Here is a 19,831-nt window from a genome sequence, read left to right as displayed (position 1 = left end):
GATATTTCGTCGGTTTATTGATACCATATTGGTATCATACAGGATTGAACTTTTTTTAAGAAATAAAAAATAAAATAATTAAGAGAAAATAATTAAAATCACAATCTTATTTATTAAAGGGATAATTATTGTTATACCCAAAAAAGAAAACTATTTACCATTGGATACCCCCGTTGTTTTTAACTATCTCGCGTATGATACCATGAGAATATATACACACACACATTCTGATGGTATTAATAAGGAAGAGACAGTGTTTCAGCGAAACTGATATACTCTGATGGTATCAAGAATTTTTTTTTTGATACCATCAGAGTATCAAAGAGGAGCAGTAATACTGACGTCAGTATGATGTCATGCGCGAAATTAAAAGGGAGAAGTGGGGTTAGATGTTAAATAGTTTGGGTCATGAGTCTATTAAGGATAAATAGTTTGGGTTGGGTCTAATTTTGATAAATAATTTCACAATTAATTTATTTTGTGTAGTTTTTCCTTTATTAAACTCTAAATTAATAGAAAATATATTCTTTGTAATACTCCATCTATATATTGATATCATATCAGTATCATATAAGCAGTGTCGGAGCTAAAATTTTGATTAAGGGGGTTCAAAATCTGAAGAAGTAGACACACGAACTAATCGAAGGGAGTTTGACATTTACTATATATACCTAAAAAATTATTTTAACCATATATAAATAATATAATTTTCTGCCGAAGGGAGTTCAGATGAATCCCTTAGCGATAAGGTGGCCCCACCACTGCATATAGGACTGAGTTTAATCTTCTGTGATACACCATCGGTATATTGATATCCTATTAGTATCATATAGAATGGGCACTACCGTCACCATGACATCAACGCACGAATTTTAAAATAATTTTTTCTATTTTAAAATTAAAAAATATATAAAAATAATGGTGAAAAAAAATTGGTCACTTACCGAATGAATATAAAAAAATAATTTTTTTATATATGATAATTTTTTTTTTGTAAAAATACATATCTCTCATAAAAAAGTTATAAAACTATAATAAAAACAACTATAAATGGCCTATAAAATCAATTTTTCTCCCCCCAATGGTATTTATTAAATTACATCGCATGATATAAGAGTAATTAGAGTTTGTGTTTTTTTAATTAACACATGTCCTCACTTCCATTGAGCGAGTACTCACAGCTCGTGCTCTCTGTTTGTTCGTGCGACTGCGAAAAAGCTCTCTAAAATTTCACCCAAAAGGGAGCAAAGCAAAGCAGAATCTAAGCTACTCTGTAAGCTTTTCTCTTTTCTTGCTTCAAACATTTCTTCATCTTTTTTTATTTTCTCCTAAACCGTTAAGATATTCTGAAAACCTGTGGATTCACAATAATTTTCTGTCACTCAGCTTCAAGTTTTGTTTTTGTTTTTAAGTAATTTTTGTGGGTTTTCTTCATTATTAACAATATAGCTGTAATGCAGTTTGGACGGCGAGTTCTTTTTGGGTTTTAATAATTAAAGTAGGTTAATCCGAAAAGCACGGTTTTTTTTTTTAGAGATGAAGCTGATATTAGCTAATTTTTGGAAGTAGAAAGTACAGAAGGTGTTAAATGCTTCTCTGATACTTCTTGCATGTCGAGTTCTTCCGTTTCTGTTTCCTGTTTTTGGGTTTAGGGTTTAGAGGTGAATTGACTGAAATAAGAATATTTGTGTGCTGAAATCCCTAAATACAGCTGAAATTGCTTTATGGGTTTTCTTGAGTTGCAAAAGAAAAGTAAAGAAAAGATTTTTATTTAAGGTAAGCTTATACTTTTCACAAAATGTTGTAGGCATTTTATGGATTTTTTAGAGGTGAAAAAAAGAGATCTTTTAAGGGAGCTTATACATTTCATTGAACTTTTTGTTTTCTGAAATGTTGGTGAATGTCTTGGGTGAGGTTTTCAGTTTTTATGACTTGATGAGAAAATGCAAACTCCGGTTGAGCTTATTTTCCTGTTGTTCTCTTTTGGCTCTCAGAATAACTCGTGGGGATTTTGGAATTTCTTATTTTTTCGTTAGAAGGCATGAACAGAGTTGATGTATCAATGCATCCAATTCTCAGTGTGAATAAACAGTGATTCTTAATCTTTTAAAAGTAACATTACATATTCAAATGCTACATAAAACATACTATAAGTCGCAACCTTTCAGAGTCTCTATATTTTTCTAGCTTCATGTTCTTTAGAAATAGCTCAACTAGAGCGGAAGTGGGTTGTCAAAAACACAGTTTACTTTCGAGAGCAAATTTCACCAAGCAATTGCAGTTTTCACCTGATTGACATTTGTTTAGGCTTTTGTTTTGTTGCTTTGTTATTTTGCTTTTTCTAAATAAAACCCATTTCTAGTTAGGAATGAAAGATCAAGCCTTAGTTCTCCTCTTTTTCCTTTTTAGAGAAAATACTCATTTGGCCTTCCTGGAAGGACAATATTTCGCAGTTTCAGCTGGGCTATCTAAAGACTTTTAGCTGAGAGATCATGTTTGTGCATACCAGTATACGTCGGAATAAAGTTAATATCGAGTGATGCACTTTGATTTTGTGTTTGATGCAGGCGTTTCATTTAGATGACGATTTCTGACTTCATGGAAGAAGTGGGGTGTAGTAGTGGTAAAGGGAAGATATCTAATGGATCAGCAAGGATGGATTTTGATATTGATGATCTTTTTGAAGTAGATGATGATGATTGGGACGAGGAAGAGGATGAAGATGAGGATGATAACCATGATATGGTTTTAATCAAAGAGTTGGGTGAAAGTTTCTTGAAAAACTTCTGTAAAAAGGCATCAACTGGTTTTTTTGACAAGTATGGTTTAATCAGTCACCAGATTAATTCATATAATGACTTCATCAACTATGGAATCCAAAGGGTGTTTGACTCGGTTGGGGAGATCCATGTTGAGCCAGGTTATGATCCATCAAAGAGAGGTGATGGTGACTGGAAACATGCTTCTGTGAAGTTTGGGAAAGTAACCCTTGAGCGGCCGAAGTTTTGGGCTGGGGAGAAGTTTTCTTCAGATGGTGGAAAAGAGTACCTAGACTTGTGGCCACGGCATGCTCGCCTCCAGAACATGACCTATTCTGCCAGGATTATGGTTGAGACTCATGTTCAGGTTAGGAAACGTTTTTTTCTCTCTAATATTCAAAAAGTAAAAATGATGTTTGCCTATAATCTATAGTTTTATGTGTATCAGATTCTTTATGTTTATTTATATTCATTCATTTTTCTTATTATTCTCAATTTTGAATGGGCCAGATTGTAGGATTTCTACTTTTTTGGTATACTCCTTGTATACAGCTGACTCTTTACCCTAACACTAATAAAAATTACTTTATCAATTTATTTATTTTTTGAATTAGCGAGCTATGTTCTAAAATGATTGCATTGTGTTGCTCTTCAGTAGATTAAGTTGTCAATCTTGTTGGTCTCTTTTGAACAGTTCTTTGTTAAATGCATTGCCCATCCGATGAAAAGTAAGTACATGTCCATCACAAAGAAAATGAGAGGATCTGAGCTGCATGCATCCTAATCCTTAACACTTGATACTATCATTTATTTGAAATTCACAAAATTCAAACTTTATTTGGAGTACCACTGAAATTTGAAATATAATCCCTTCCCATGAAATAGCCTTTTCCAGTTAGCATTGATAACACATCCAACATGTCATTTATTTTCCTTTGTTAGTTTCTTATTCTTTTAATTTCTTTGGCTGCCCCTTGTATATGATTCCAGGTGTATACAAAAAAGCTAGTTAGAAGTGACAAGTTCAAAACTGGTGTAGACCGGTTTGTTGACAAGGAGTGTGAAGTGGAAGACAAAAGGGATGTCTTGATTGGGAGAATCCCTGTGATGGTTAACTCAGAATTGTGCTGGATGAATGGTGTTGACAAGCCTGACTGTGAATTTGATCATGGGGGATACTTCATTGTCAAAGGGGCTGAAAAGGTAAGATCTTCCTGCTAGAACCTCACTCTCGACAGCTCCCTCTGTTTTGCCTAAAGTGGGCATAGAAAACAAGACTGGGCAGTTGGTGTTAGTTAATCTAGTATTTAAGCCCTACTGAGTCTAAGGGGAAGATTAGAGAACCATTTTAGTACTCAAAAAAAGAAGAAGAAGAAGAAGAAGAAAAAAACCATTTTACTACACATCAACCTAGCATAACTCAAAACAGGGGAATTTCACTTGTTAATGTTAGAATATATGTTTCAAATAAAATATCTTATTGATAGTTGGATTGCGACACCTTATTCCTAGAAGACAATATATTTGAGTGTTGGAATGAACTGAGTCCAATGGGGTGGAATGCATATAGATGATTTGTTTGGTCAAGCCCAAATTGATTTGTAGTGTTGTACTAGTAATTGTTGTTTCCTAAATAGGTGTGTATTTTGACAGATATTCTAATTTTGATAATTCAGATAATTGCAACAGTTGTGTCCCTATAATGGAAGATGTGACAAAAGAGGATGAATGAGAGGAGAAAATTGAACTTCATAGTAGACATTTAACTAAGCGATTGACTAAAATGATGCATAGTGTGAGGTCGATCTGAAGGTGCTAGCTACTTTTTGAGTTGGTTTATTTGTCTTAATTGATGATACTGTTGAAAATTGATCTTATGAAGGTGAAGCTTATGTATTACTTTGCATAATGTCCAGCATTTTAGAGTTCAGACTGATGAAACAGTTTTGTAGCATGCATGAACCTTTTGGAGGAAAGACTATGTGCCTCCATCATAATTTGATGTAGTCGGATATCACACACTATTAGTAAGACAAGAACTCTTATTATGCAAGACAAGTTGCAAAAATATGATAAATTATTTTTCTTCTGTAAAAACGTCAACGGCAGTCTAGGAATAATATAAGAACTCTGTATTTTGTATAATGTGTTGAATTCGAGTGATCATGCGCATGTTTAATACAAGTTGCACAAGTATGTGTTGTAGTTATTTATACATTTTTCTAAAAGCACGGATTTGATAAGAATTTCAGCATTGTGTATTTCTCCCAAAAACAAAAAATGTTGACCTTGTATGATGTATTGAATCAGAGTGTTGCATGCATGCATTTTAATGCAGGTAGCCAAAATCTCTGGTGATGGGTTATTTACATTTCTGAAAACCCATCAAGTTCAGTCTTGGTTTTGGTGACATAAATATGGTCAGTACTAAAAGAAATGAATGTAAAAGAAAAAGTCTAATAGACAAGAGGTAATAAGAAACTTGAAATTTTCGAAAACTTTTTACATGACCGAATCCTATCAAATATTTATTTTTATCCTTTGAATTACTCATATATATCCTATGAATTTCATTTCGCACTGGAGAGGATGTACGATGGATACTAGAGCCAGACCCCATATTATATGTTCAGCTTAAAAAATTCTGATGCAGGACATCAAGGTATCAACTTTGTGTCTCGGTAAGACACTGCACAATTTTTGGAGTTCCTACTTAGTATCTTATAAATGATTCGACGTCAATAACAAAATATCTTTCCATAAAGTGACACAGAGCAGTTGGAGATCATATTTCATTATTAGGTAGCTAAGAGACTGATAATTTTAAGTATATCAGATGGTGTTCCCTGCTCTATGTCGTTCCGTAGATTGTGAATTTAGAAGTGCAAAAAAGGTGATACACACTCAAAGGAATGGACTTATGGACCTAAAGCTGTTAACTTGGCGACAAATGATCCAAGAAAAACCCAATGTGCTTGTTGAATATAAGTCAGTTAAATTAACAGTTCATGGTTGAACATTCTTTTTGCAGCATCATCTCCATAACTTGGCTGGTGGTGATAGTGAACCAACGTTTTCGGTATAGTTAAGCAAATAACATTTTTCAGCTTCTGATGTCTTTTGGAAAAGGGGGTATATGATGCAGGAATGAGCTTGATCAGGGATGGATCTAGGGCTTTGGTCAGGGGTTCCTAGGTACCCAGTAACTTTTGCGCAAATCAAGTATTTATATTGAGAAATCTCTTAAATATATAAGAAATATGTGTTGGAACCCTGTAACAAAGTAGCCTCTTGGTCTAGTGGCAGAAATGGAACCCACTTAAGTTGTGTTTGTTGAGGGTTTGAATCCCCTCATGCACTTATATTAATTTATTTTTTTATAATTTTAGATCTCTAGGAACCCATAAACTTCAAATTATGGATCCATCTCTGAGCTTGATGTATACTTTCACAACATGACAACAACCCTTTTCTAAATTCTGGGTAAAGGAAGGAATCCCGGCTGCTTCATGTCAATTCTATTACATCTTAAAGCCGTTGCATATGGAACTGGGATCAGATTAAGAATTGAAGTACAACAAAACTTCTGACCTTGTTTAACTTAGTTTGGAGACTTTAAAATGTCTTAAGGAATTTATCACTCGAGTCTTAACCAAACTATTTGCTCAAATTTTTGAACTGGTAATACAAAGTAGTATTGTTACCTTTGAAGAGTCTTTAGCTACTGTTATATGCAAAAGTTCTTTCTCAAGCTTCAAGCTGAGTAATGCAATCTTTTCCCTTGATGACTATATAGTACACTTTTGGGAAGTCAAACAGTTTGTTTCTTGACTACAAATTTCTAACATTTTCTAAATACTCTTAGCAACAATAATTGTGGTTTGAGTATGTTGTATCTTGTTTTTAATATGTAGTAGTAATAATTGTTTCAGTAAAAGAAAAAAGAATGGATACTTCATGTCGAAAATTAAGTGTGTCTGACTCTCGTACTCAGAATCCATCATTCTTTTCAGGATGTATGCAACTTTGGCATGCATTCTGCACTTGTGCTATTTACTATAGTGATATAGAATATTGTTTATTCTTTTTGGTCTTTTAGAAGTATATTTCCTATTGCAGTTCTTTATAGATTGAAATCTCTTGCAATTTCCATTTCAGACCTTCATTGCACAGGAGCAGCTTTGTTTAAAAAGACTCTGGGTGTCAAACAATCCCACTTGGATGGTTGGATATCGCCCAGGTGAAAAAAGGAAGAGAGTCTACATCAAACTGACTGAGACCTTGAAGCTTGAGCACATTAAGGGAGGAGAAAAAGCCCTCAGTGTATACATCCTCGCAGAAATGCCAATTTGGGTCTTGTTTTTTGCTCTAGGTGTATCCTCTGATAGGGAGGTTGTAAATTTAATTGATGTGGATATTGAAGATACTACTATCGTCAATATACTAGTAGCTTCTATCCATGAGGCTGATAAGAATTGTGAGGATTTCAGGAAGGGGAAAAAGGCTCTTGCTTATGTTGATAGACTTATAAAGAATTGTAAATTTCCACCTCAAGAATCTGTTGAGGAGTGCCTAAAAGCATATCTGTTCCCTAATCTTAGTGGTTTCAAGCAGAAGGCTCGCTTCCTTGGCTATATGGTAAAATGCCTTTTGCACTCTTTCATTGGTCGCAGAAAGGTTGACAACAGAGATGATTTTCGAAACAAGAGATTGGAGCTGGCTGGTGAGCTCCTTGAACGAGAGCTAAGGGCGCACATTAAACATGCCGAGAGGCGTATGGTGAAGGCAATGCAAAGAGATCTTTATGGAGATCGACAAGTGCAGCCAATTGAGCATTACTTGGATGCATCAATAATTACCAATGGTCTCTCCAGGGCTTTTTCCACTGGACATTGGTGTCACCCTTACAAGAGAATGGAGAGGGTTTCCGGTGTAGTTGCAACTCTTAGACGAACAAATCCATTGCAAATGACTGCTGATATGAGGAAAACGCGTCAGCAGGTTACATACACCGGGAAGGTTGGCGATGCTAGATACCCGTAAGTTTTTGTAAATTTATGTCGACCATTTTTTTGTGCTTTCCGTTAGCAGAAATGGTGACTTCATTTGTCTTGCTTTGTTGCTCATTCTGTCATAATTTTTTGGTATTTTGTTTCTGCTTTGTTTAACTTTAGTATGATAATTTAATGACTGTTAAAATAACTTATGTAGACATCCTTCACACTGGGGAAAGCTATGTTTTCTATCTACCCCAGATGGAGAAAATTGTGGCCTGGTGAAAAATTTGGCTAGTATGGGTCTTGTCAGCACAATTATTTTGAAACCATTTCTTGAGACATTGTTCCGGTGTGGGATGCAAAAGTTAGTAGACGATAGTGCCACCTCACTCCACGGAAAGCAAAAGGTACTACTTGATGGGGAGTGGGTTGGAATATGTGAAGATTCTGCACTCTTCGTTTCAAAGCTAAGACGTAAGCGCCGCAGGAATGAAGTGCCACACCAGGTTGGCCCGTGATCATTTTCATTTAATTATGTACACTTGAATCATGGAACCTTGCTGTTGAATATTTATTTTTATTGCAATGTTGTTCATTGATCCACCATAAGGATGGTTATAAAACTGTCAACCAAACATAGTAACTTGTGTTTTTCTCTTTTTTCCTCAAGTAGGATGTAAATCTTTTGTGATACTGTAGTTGATGTACAATGGCATGTTAGCGCCACTGGAATAAGGTCCCACATTAGGTTAACTCACGATCATTTTGATTTAATTATGTACAGATTTTAAGACTTAGAATATTTGTTTTGTGTGGACGCGTTTTTGGGATAAAGTAGAATACTTGTTTATATCATAAGTATGATTATCAATTTATCAAAAGGATAATTATCAAACTGTAAGCCAAATGTCTTGTCTCATGCTCTTTGCTCCTCAAGTTTATGGTATATTGTCACACCAGGTAACTTTAAATGTGAAGTAAAGTAAAGGACTGATAGGATAAATTGTCACCCCAGGTAAGTGTGATAATTTTGATTTAATTATGTACAGAAGAGTCATAAAACTTACTGTAGAAGTCTGGTTATATTGCAAATACATTAATTAAAGGCGATTGTAAAACTATTAACCAAATGTAAAGGACTCATCTTTTTCTCTTTGATCCTGAAATAGACCTGATTTTTTGTGGTATATGTATCAACTGTAGATTAAGTTTTGTATGCTGGTAAGTCCGAACCCTGAAGCTGCCAACAGTAGGTTGTGCCTCTTTCCTCCAATGGTGACCTGAACTCCCAACCTCTTGGTTGGAAGTAAAGGGTCTACCATTAGAGCAACCCTCTCTTGTCATTGCGGACATTGCCATTTTTTCTTAGTTGGAAATAGATGTGATCTGTTCGGAATAGATGGAATCCTTGAACTCTGTCATTCCACTTCTGTGATACTTTTTCCTTTTGGGAAATATTTCATTTTGCTTAGTGGTGGTGTCCGAACTAGCTTGTGTGCACCGCGGCTAATCCACTGGGTACTTACTACCTCCTACCAGCACATACACCATTAACTCTGCCCACCAAGGCTCAGGTTGATGGGGAGAAAATCACATTTTGGAAAATATCTCTTTGCAATGTGCAGAAATTCAGACTAACCAAATAAAAATTATATTCCCTCCCATTCTATGAGGCACCGTTTGACTTGGCACGGTGTTTAAGAAAAAAAGGAGGACTTTTGTAACTTATGGTCTAGAACAATCCTTAGATATTGTGTGGTTGTAAATCATTTCATTATGGGTGAAAGTTGAATTTTAAAGTTGAATTGTTGTTTCTAATTATAGTAAGGTGACATTCTTTTTGGAACGGACTAAAAAGGAAAGGGTGTCACATATAATGGGATGGAGGGAGTAACCTTTTAAAATTTTGAAGGATTCAGACTATAAACTTAAATCCAAGAGTTCTCTATGAAATGACCTTTATCACAGATTTGGCAGAACAATAAAATTAAATCCAAAAGTTCTCTATTAAATAACCTTTATCACAAATTTGGCAATTGATTTGATGGTTCCCATGAACGTTAAATTCATGGAAGTTGATGTAGCTTCTTGACTAGGGAAATTTAACCCGGTACCTATTTCATTAGCACTGGATGTGCTGCGAAAAGTCTCTCTTTTATACCTGGATATTAAAATTCAATCTAGTATATTGTTTTTAGAAGACGTTGGATATTGTCATATAAGATCTGTAAATTTGATACTCATACACTGAACATTCTAAAGTTTTCTTCTAGGTTGAAGTTAAGAGAGATGAGCTGCAGGGTGAAGTTCGCATATTTTCTGATGCTGGAAGGATTCTGCGCCCTCTTCTTGTTGTTTCAAATCTAAAGAAAATCAAAGCTTTGAAAGGGGGAGATTATGGTTTCCAATCTCTTCTGGACAATGGGATTATTGAGCTCATAGGACCTGAAGAAGAAGAAGACTGTCGAACTGCATGGGGAGTTGAATACATCTTAAAAGCAGATAAAGAGAATCCACCTGCTAAGTATACTCATTGTGAGTTGGACATGTCATTCCTGTTAGGCTTGAGCTGTGGTATTATCCCATTTGCAAACCATGATCATGCTAGGAGGGTCCTCTATCAATCTGAGAAACACTCTCAGCAGGCAATTGGGTTTTCAACAGTGAATCCAAACAATAGAGTTGATACAAATACCCATCAATTGTATTATCCTCAGAGGCCACTTTTCCGGACAATGTTGGCAGATTCCCTTGGGAAACCAAAATGTGCTCAGTACCAGAAAGGAATGCTTCCACGACCTGAATACTTCAATGGGCAATGTGCAATTGTCGCAGTAAATGTTCACCTTGGCTATAACCAAGAAGATTCATTGGTTATGAATCGTGCTTCACTGGAGCGCGGAATGTTTCGATCTGAGCATGTTAGGAGCTACAAGGCTGAGGTCGACAATAAGGAAGCTATGGCTAAGAAGCTAAAGGTTGAGGACTCTGTCAACTTTGGGAAAACCCAGAGTAAAATTGGACGAGTGGACAGCCTAGATGATGATGGTTTTCCATTCATTGGGGCAAATCTCCAGAGTGGAGATATCATAATTGGGAAATATGCTGAATCAGGGGCTGATCACAGTGTCAAGCTGAAGCATACGGAAAGGGGCATGGTTCAGAAGGTTTTGCTCTCTGCTAATGATGAAGGGAAGAATTTTGCTGTTGTATCTCTCAGACAAGTAAGATATATATATGTATATATGTATAAATATGCTTTTACGTATGTGACTCTGTATTTCTATACAACTTTTGCTGTAGTATCTCTCAGACAAGTTAAAGTGCTTCAAGATGCAGGTTTATGAGAAACAATTATTTATTTAAAAGACCATCAAGTCTTTGGAGAACTGTTTGCAGGCAGTCTGGAAAGCTTCTTAAAGTACTTGGACTTCATGGGATACGTCGTCTCCTATTCATAGACCCTCCATCATACATTATCTATTTCTTAAACAGGAATTGAAGTAGTAGATCATTTAGTCCCTTGATACCCTGGAGGGAAAAATGGACTATTCGGGGGCGCTGGATTGGGTAAAACAGTACTCATTATGGAATCGATTAACAATATGCTAATGAACTTTATAAGTTTAGGAAACTGAAGATACAGATCAAAAAATTGAATTTCAATCTTTATGATAAAAGGAGAACAGATGTTATGCACTGTGTACATAAAGACCACATATAGTTTCACGTGCCTTGAAGGCTTGAACCATCTTGTTAATGAACGCATTGAAAGACTAGCTACTGAACTGAAGAATAGTTGATTTGTCTCTAAGTAGACTACTAGATTATGATAAAGCTTCAAAACTACAAGCCATTGTAGAATATCTTTTGTACTCTTGACTCTTAAGAGTTAGCAAGAAAGCCTGATCACATATTTTTGTTTTACTTATGGTGTAAATTGGAACATGTAAATGAGGTTGAATCAGTGCTGCAGATGTCTGAATCCCTACAGGATTAGATAAGGAATACTTTTGCTGTTTTGCTTTGACAAGTACAGTTCCTATAGCACATCCTTAATGCTACTTTATCAATAAAAGTAATTTACCTTCTCAAAAAGAATGTTAGCAAAGAAAGCTTTTTGCGGTAAGCATTATGTTTCTGTGTTATGATTCAAATATACATGTGTGAATAAGTTGGTCACCTCATATCCATCTTTACGTCTCTTCCATCCTGTCCTTCCTCGAGAGTACCTGGAAGACACTATATATCTAACCCTAATTCCCTTTAAATGATTCCAGTATTCTTGCTCATTGTGTGCAGGTTCGTTCTCCATGTCTTGGAGACAAGTTCTCCAGCATGCATGGACAAAAGGGTGTCCTTGGATTTCTGGAATCTCAGGAAAACTTTCCTTTTACAGTTCAGGGGATTGTTCCAGATATTGTAATCAATCCCCATGCATTTCCTTCAAGGCAAACCCCTGGTCAGCTGCTAGAAGCCTCTCTGGGGAAGGGCATTGCCCTAGGTGGTGGTCAAAAATATGCCACTCCCTTCTCCACTTTATCAGTTGATGCCATAATGGAGCAGCTTCATGCGTAAGATATCTGAAAGCTGTATCGTTTTTCATAATTTCATGTTCTTGTGCCAACCAGTTAAGCTGTGTTTGTTTTGTTGTATTCAATTGTGAATTCTGGTGATTTGTCATTGACTATTAAATGCTATATGACCTGCAGGCGAGGATTCACGAGATGGGGCAATGAGAGAGTTTACAACGGCCGGACTGGTGAAATGGTTCATTCCCTGATTTTCATGGGCCCAACATTCTACCAACGCCTCATCCATATGGCTGAAGACAAGGTGAAATTCCGTAACACTGGGCCTGTCCATCCCCTTACTCGCCAACCTGTGGCAGACAGAAAACGCTTTGGTGGAATTAAGTTTGGTGAGATGGAGCGCGACTGTCTTATAGCTCATGGTGCTGCAGCAAATCTGCATGAACGCCTCTTCACACTGAGTGACTCCTCCCAGATGCACATCTGTGGTAAGTGCAAGAACATGGCAAATGTAATCCAGAGATCTGTGCAAGGTGGTAAGGTAAGGGGTCCATTTTGCCGGTTCTGTGAATCAGTTGAAGATATAGTGAAAGTTAATGTGCCATACGGTGCAAAGTTGTTGTGCCAGGAGCTCTTCAGCATGGGCATATCTCTCAAGTTCGACACTGAGATTTGCTAATTCCTGATTAAGCTTCATCTCTGAGATTATACTGATGATGCTGACATGTTGGTGAAGTTGTTGATGGGAAAAAAATCATCTCTTGTATCTGTACCTTGTTAGTTATCAGGTTGTGTCTTAACACTGTTTTCTGTAGATATCTCTAGTGTTGATGGGAAAAGAAACTCGTCTCTTTGATTTAAACCTTGGTTATCAGGTTTGAAAAAGTGTGTTCGTTTAGACATTCTCTCTCTCTTTCTAGTGCGCGCGCACACAGATATACATGCTGAATTGTTGTTGTAGGGTTAAGTTTGCTCTTTTGCTGGGAAAACATTGGCAGTTGATCTTTCGTTGTTAACAAGCTGTAGACAAGAAGTGATAGAAGAAAGAAGTAACAAGTATGCTATTGTCATCATTAATGTCATACTTGTCCGAAGAAAAAAAGGTTTACCTTTGACATATCACTTGTCTTGTTTGGCTTTAGATTAACATTGTTTCTTGACTATCACAAATAGATTTGATTGAATAAGTAGCTCAATTGAAGTAATAATTAGTTATTACCTCTAAAAGAGATGGAAGAAAGAAGTGTAGGAAGTAAGTAGTACAGAATAGCCAAATGCTGATAGAGATTGACGTACTGATTATTTAGAAACACTTGCTGAATTTCAGGTATAATAATCCAAACCTACAAAAGATCCACCCATTTATTAACTTAGTTCAGCCAAGTAATATTTGGGCTGCTTAGTTCAGCCAAGTAATATTTGGACTGATTGATGACTCGCTCAGTTCTTAACAAGGATTGGGGTGCGGTGGGGAGGGTGAGATGGAGGCTTGCGTGGGTTCTGTGTGATAAGAATGAGTCACTAAGGCTTAAAGGTAAGTTTTATAAGGTAATAGTTAGCCTACACTGTTGTATAGGACAGAGTGTTGGCCTATCAACAACGCACACCTTCAGAAGATGAATGTAGCGGATATGAGGATCTCAAATGGATGTGCGGGCATATTAGGAGAGATAGGATTAGAAACGAAATTATACAAGATGAGGTGGGAGTGGCCTCCGTGGCAGACAAGATGAGGAAAGTAAGATTGAAATGGTTCAGGCATGTGAAAAGAAAGTGCACGGAGACATCAATAAAGAGGATTAGAGTTTGGTGTAGCAGGTTTTAAGAGAGGTAGAGGTAGGCCAAAGAAGAACTAGGGAGAGATGGTTAGACGAGACATGACACATCTTCAACTTACTAATGATATGACCCTAAATAGGAAGGTTAAAAGGTCGAGGATTAGAGTAGAAGGATAATAAGTAGCCGTGTATTGTAGTAGTACTTTTACAAGGGAGAAATTGTTGTATATTTTGACTTGTCTAAATTCAGTGCACCAATTTGACACCCCTCATTTCTTGTACCAGATCCTTCATTTGTCCATTTTGGAAATGTATATACTATTCAGTATTTTCCATTCAAATGGATAAATTCAACGTTAAGATTTAAAAGATTAATGAATGGAGCATGTATAGAAGTGAGCTAATTTACAAAGAGATACTTAAGATGGGTTCTCAAGATAATTAAGGGAAAATATATATGGTAATGAAATAAACATAAGCTGAATGCCTAGATCTAATAGCAAACAAAAGAATTTCTTCTACAATAGCAGACACTATATGTTCAATTATGTAGGACAAAATGTAGTGGCATTTGGTTTTGCTAGTATGTTAAAATCCCAGAATTTCCCTTTAGAAGAAACCAAATTAGTGTCACATAAGAATTCCCAAGAAAACCACTTCTCAATCATTCTATCAACATCATGTACCAATACATGAGTCCCATTCTTGTTCTTGCTGCTTCTTGCTAGTACACCAGCAATATAAATTGCAGCCATTCTTCCTGGTGATTCTTGGTTATCTCCATCTGGTCCATCTACAATCACCAAATCCCACTTCACTTTATACACTTCCTTAGGAACTTTTGTGACAAGTGACATCAATTTGCACTTTCTTGATGAATTACTATGCAGATCATGTTTGGCTCTATCACTAGCTGATATGTAGCAGTGTTTTTGGTTTTGTCTAGCATGTTTTAAAATCTTATATGCATCTCTAGCAACTGTTTGATACTCGACTCTCTGAATTCGAGTACTATTAGTATTACTCGTGGAATTATTAGCCTTGATCTTCGCGGGGTTGTCCTCAAGAAAGACAGTTATTCCACCCCTATTGATGGTTGAGATTTGAGAAGAGTATTGTGTTTCAAGCCCGAAAACAAGAATATTGCAGGGGGATTTTCGCGATACAAGATCATAGAGAAAGTTGATTTCTTTCTCCATTAGGAGATTGTGGCGGTGTTCAACTAGAGACAAGGCAGAGAAAATAGGAGAGGAATAGGAAGTAATTACAGAAATCTTGATAAGTCTGAGTATGGAAGCAAATGATAAGACAAAAACAAGAAGTGGGATGATGTTTCTTTTTGTAAATTTCATAGCTATGTAGTATTTGTGTAAAAGGGTCTTTTTTAGACGAGTTTTTGGTGAGAAAAGAAGCAGAGGGAAAACAATTTCAGAAGGGGGCATTGTGTTCTTTTCTTATGTCACTATTTTCTACCTAAAGGGGGGCTTATAATAATTTGTTGTGACATGTGTTTAATTTCCTCTCAGAATTTTCTTGAGTGAAGAAGAAGGAATGGTATTTTCCTTTACTTTGAAGCATTTGAATTTTTTTAGTTTTTATTTTTGATTTAGTTGTCACAATTTTCAACAGTATTTCTTAAATTGTATATTTTTGGTAACTGTTGTAAGTGATGTAGGTGTGATCAATCATTGTGAATGATGGGTACTAAGAAGTTGGACACCAAATTTCGTCTGCTTTTGCATTTTTATATTTTGGGGTCATTTGCCCCTATTTTGTATTGGTGTTTAAATTTATACCCCACTTACAATTTTTTTTTGCGGAATATAAATTTATATTTCCGTATCAGAATATTCCACAAATTATGTTTCAACACAATTTCAATTTCTAAAGACTTATGCCTCACTAGGCATTAGTTTAATTGTTATTAAATGAAATTAAAGACCAATCCAAGAGCAATTTTATTTTATTTTTCTTCTGGGTACTGTTTTTGTCAGCGTTTGGTGAACATGTGATATTGAAGAAAAACCTATCTATTATTTTTATATAAACAAAGCATCTTACAATGCATGTTATCTCTAAATTTGTTTTAAACAGAGTAAGTACCAAATACCAGTTCAACTAAGTATATCCATCTGTCAACAATTTCAACCAAACACTAGAAAATGATTCTAGCAAAGAAAATATGTTTTTTTTCTATACCAACACACCCTAGGTTCATACTCTTCAACTCGAATAGCATTATTCTTAATATACTTATTTTACTGAAAATTAGAGAATCAGAACTTCAAAACTGAGATAACAAAGGAGAATCACGAAGTGCCAATAACGTCCAGAAAGCCTGCTCGAATGCGAATGTTAGTATTAGAAAAAGATGTCGTTGAACATGTAATCGAGTTGGGTTAGAAGTCCCTTTCTTTCCTATTACTTGACCTGCAAATTGCATAAATTGCTTAATTTGGGATTTCCTAAATAACCAAACGGATCCCTGTGAAATATTTAAATGGTCTTTTATTGAACATTTGAAGTGAAGCAAACATGATAAGAGTTTCATGCCAACTTGTCTTTTGCTCAGCATTGGACCGTTTCAGGCATAGATACATGCATGATATGTATTGATGATTGATGAATCAATAGACCAATGTGTTTGGCTTTAGAATTATAACACGTGGTAGTGTACTTTATATTCCTGTAACCAAATACCTAAATATTCATGCAATAGTACCAAAATTACTTCTTGGTACTATAAGCACACAATTTCAATTTGTAGACCAATAAAACCATATAAAGTAAAACGATTGGAAGAGAGTGCCAAAAGATGCCATGAAATAAATAGCGGGGCGGGGGATTACATTGAATTTTTGCTAGAACTCGGTAAGTAAGAGCACTCATCAACAACTAGATATCCAAAGAACCAAGTCAGCATCTATAACAACAAGACTTGAATATTATTTGCTTCCAACTTGACATACAATGAATAGCAACAGTAGCAGCTGTATTAAAATAAGAACCTCGACATCTTTCTGCTCGTTGTGAGAAAGAGGGTAAAGAAAATGAAGGTGAAGATACTATCTATTCCTAGAGGGATACTCCATCCTCATTACATCTCAAAACTCATGTATAACTAAAGACACCTATACTCATTGTACAACTTCCAGGGTGTCATGGCAATCCACAAAGCGCGGCAACTGACTGGGCCTGAGGAGATCACACTTGAGAACTTCTTCCTTAAGACACCAATGTACAATATGAACAACTTTTACATGAAATAACTCAAGGACTTCTTCCTTCTAGAGCCCCCCTCTCCATAGAGTTCATTCCACTGAAGAAGCTCAGTCATATTTATGGATTCCGATGACACACTTGCACAAACCTATAAAAACACCAAACCACATGAAATCTCAGCATTCAGATGCAGCAAAATAAACAGTGAGCTTACAGACATATCATTAACTTCTGTCAACTCACCCGCTCATGAGCATTTTTGAAGTCGTCCATGTTCAAAGGCCGTATGTCAGCACCGCCGCATGGTGTTGGCGTAGGTTTACCTTCTGCCAAAGCTGCAGCATGTTCCTAAAATCAACTCCAAGCATGAGATTCCAGTAGTAACAAGTTATTAAGTGGGTAAGTTTATGAATAGCAGATCAAATGCACTCTGTTGGAAATTCGGGGAGAAGCACTCTACAACAACAACATATCCAGTGAGATTCCACAAGTGGGGTCTAGGGAGGGTGAGGTGTACGCAGACCACCCCTACCTTGTGAGAGGTAGAGAAGTTGTTTCCGATAGACCCTCGTCTCAAGAAAAGTAATTTCAAAAACAGGTTTGACAAATACAAGGGTAATAGTTATAGCGGAAATACTTGTAAGAAGAGAAGTACTGACAGAAAAAAATAGTACAAATAACCAAAGTAAAAGAAACAACAATAATATAATACAATGAAGAGAGATATAATAATCCAATTGTCAATTCTTGGTCATTGTCATTGAGATTCATGTTAATTCGGATTAATATTTAGGTGTTTTGATTCCAGAACAGAACTAGAGATCCTGGCCCCCTCCCTTGAAAGCTCTGGTGCTGCGATGCAATGCAAGAGGTCGGAAATCTGGTTGTTTCTGATGATGAAAAGAGCTTTTATAGAATAGTTATAATAATAATAATCATAATAATAATAATTACAACTATACTCTCCCTCGAGAAAGAGAGAAAATTGCTCGACAACCTACTAACCCTCTCCCCTAATTGTCGACCTCCATGCTTTCCTATTTAGGGTCATGTCTTCGATGAACTAGAGATGTGTCGTGTCATGTCATGTCTAATTACCTCTCCCAACTCTTCCTCGGTCTACCTCTACATCTCCTTAGCCTTATCCCCCTCACTCGGGCATTCATGCTCCTCCTTTTTATACGTCCAAACAATCTTACACTCGCTTATCGCATCTTGTGCACCACTCAAGCCACCCCATGTCCCGTATCTTCATTTTCAATCTTTATCTCTCCAAGTGTGCCCGCATATCCATCTAAACATCCTCATCTTTGTTTCATTCATTTTATAAATGTGTGAATTCTTGATTGGTCCAATACAACATAGCTGGTGTAACAATCACTCTATAGAACTTACCTTTTAGGTTTCGATAGAACATTCTTATCACAAAGGACACCAAATGTGAGCCTCCATTTCATCCACCCCGCTCTAATATGATGTGTGACATCATCATCAATCTTCTCATTTCCTTAGATTATTGATCCAAGATACTTGAAGCTTCATCTCTTGGGGATGATCTGTGCATCAACCTTCACTTCCACGACTGCCTTGTATGGTGCTTCACTGATCTTGCAGTGTCTTAGTCCTGCTCAACCTAAAACCTTTAGAACCTAGGTTTGTCTCTGAACCTCCAGTCTATCATTTACTTCGTCGCATGTCTCATCAATCAAGCATCACCAAGACAAATAAAAACAAGTTAAGCCTTGATCCCTGGTGTAGCCCCATCTCAAATGGAAGTGTTCCGAGTCCCCTTGCACTGTTCTCACTGGGTTTGGGCTCCATCGTACATGTCCTTAATCTCTCTAATGTATGACGCAAGTATATCTCTAGACTCCAAGCATCTCCATAAAACCTCTATAGACTTAATCGTATGCCTTTCTAAGTCAATGAACACCATATGTAAGTCTCTTTTGCTATCCTTATACTGCTCTAACAATCTCCTTAAGAACATACATGTACCTGAGATGGATCTAGTTTATTTTTAACACACCACCTCCCCCACCCACCCACCCAAAAAAAAAGTCGTCACTACAGTAAACATTGGGGAAGATATAAATTTCTAAAATTTAGGTGAAGATAACCAACACAATTTGGTCTTTTTAACTTCAAAATCTTGAGCTTGAATTCTTTCTTGGATCTTCCTATACCTCTCATATCATTTGAGAAATCATATGCTTGCAAAACACGTACGGCCAACTAGTTCCTATCTTTAAAAATAAAAAAAAGCACATTCGACGAACTGTTTTTTTTAGCTTTTTTCAGACTTGCAAAGATCCGACAAGTTCATCTATTGGCATGGTGCCAAAGTCCCTGCCCTTTCAATTCTCTTTCCAGTATGGTTCCTCCATAATGCCCAGCTTAGTCACCTAAGCAGGCAATAGATGAGCCTCCGGAATAGTGGCTTTCTGCTAAGGGAGAGAGCGAAAGGCGCCAGACACACTCTTATTTAAACCAATTCTTCAATAACAAACCACATTAAACAGTGACCCAAAGATGGTAGTGTA

At 36.4% G+C, this 19,831-nt stretch overlaps 3 protein-coding genes across 3 annotated transcripts in view; 1 reads left to right on the top strand and 2 right to left on the bottom strand.

Annotated features, from left to right (window-relative positions):
- Window positions 1–1,137: 1,137 nt before the first annotated feature.
- Window positions 1,138–13,290, top strand: LOC129893805 (DNA-directed RNA polymerases IV and V subunit 2-like). The gene is made up of 8 exons (XM_055969205.1): window positions 1,138–1,273; window positions 2,568–3,126; window positions 3,750–3,962; window positions 6,918–7,798; window positions 7,971–8,262; window positions 10,030–10,980; window positions 12,059–12,330; window positions 12,469–13,290. The coding sequence occupies exons 2-8, from the start codon at window positions 2,581–2,583 to the stop codon at window positions 12,965–12,967; spliced, it is 3,654 nt and encodes a 1,217-aa protein (XP_055825180.1). The 5' UTR covers window positions 1,138–1,273; window positions 2,568–2,580; the 3' UTR covers window positions 12,968–13,290.
- A 1,134-nt stretch (window positions 13,291–14,424) lies between these two features.
- On the bottom strand, window positions 14,425–15,582 carry LOC129895554 (probable methyltransferase At1g27930). Its single transcript, XM_055971281.1, has one exon. The coding sequence runs from the start codon at window positions 15,506–15,508 to the stop codon at window positions 14,612–14,614; it is 897 nt and encodes a 298-aa protein (XP_055827256.1). The 5' UTR covers window positions 15,509–15,582; the 3' UTR covers window positions 14,425–14,611.
- Window positions 15,583–16,990: 1,408 nt separating this feature from the next.
- Window positions 16,991–19,831, bottom strand: part of LOC129896085 (uncharacterized) — a 32,730-nt gene continuing 29,889 nt past the window's right edge. Inside the window, exons 27-28 of the mRNA XM_055971907.1 lie at window positions 17,532–17,636; window positions 16,991–17,436 (exon numbers count right to left, since the gene is read on the bottom strand). Coding sequence (XP_055827882.1) covers window positions 17,323–17,436; window positions 17,532–17,636 — 219 coding nt within the window. The 3' untranslated portion in view covers window positions 16,991–17,322. The remainder of the gene's footprint in view (window positions 17,437–17,531; window positions 17,637–19,831) is intronic.

This window comes from Solanum dulcamara, chromosome 7 (genome assembly GCF_947179165.1).
Source record: "Solanum dulcamara chromosome 7, daSolDulc1.2, whole genome shotgun sequence".
NCBI classification, from domain to species: Eukaryota; Viridiplantae; Streptophyta; class Magnoliopsida; order Solanales; family Solanaceae; genus Solanum; species Solanum dulcamara.
Note: the sequence above shows the minus strand (reverse complement) of the source record. Positions and strands in the feature narration are given on the sequence as shown.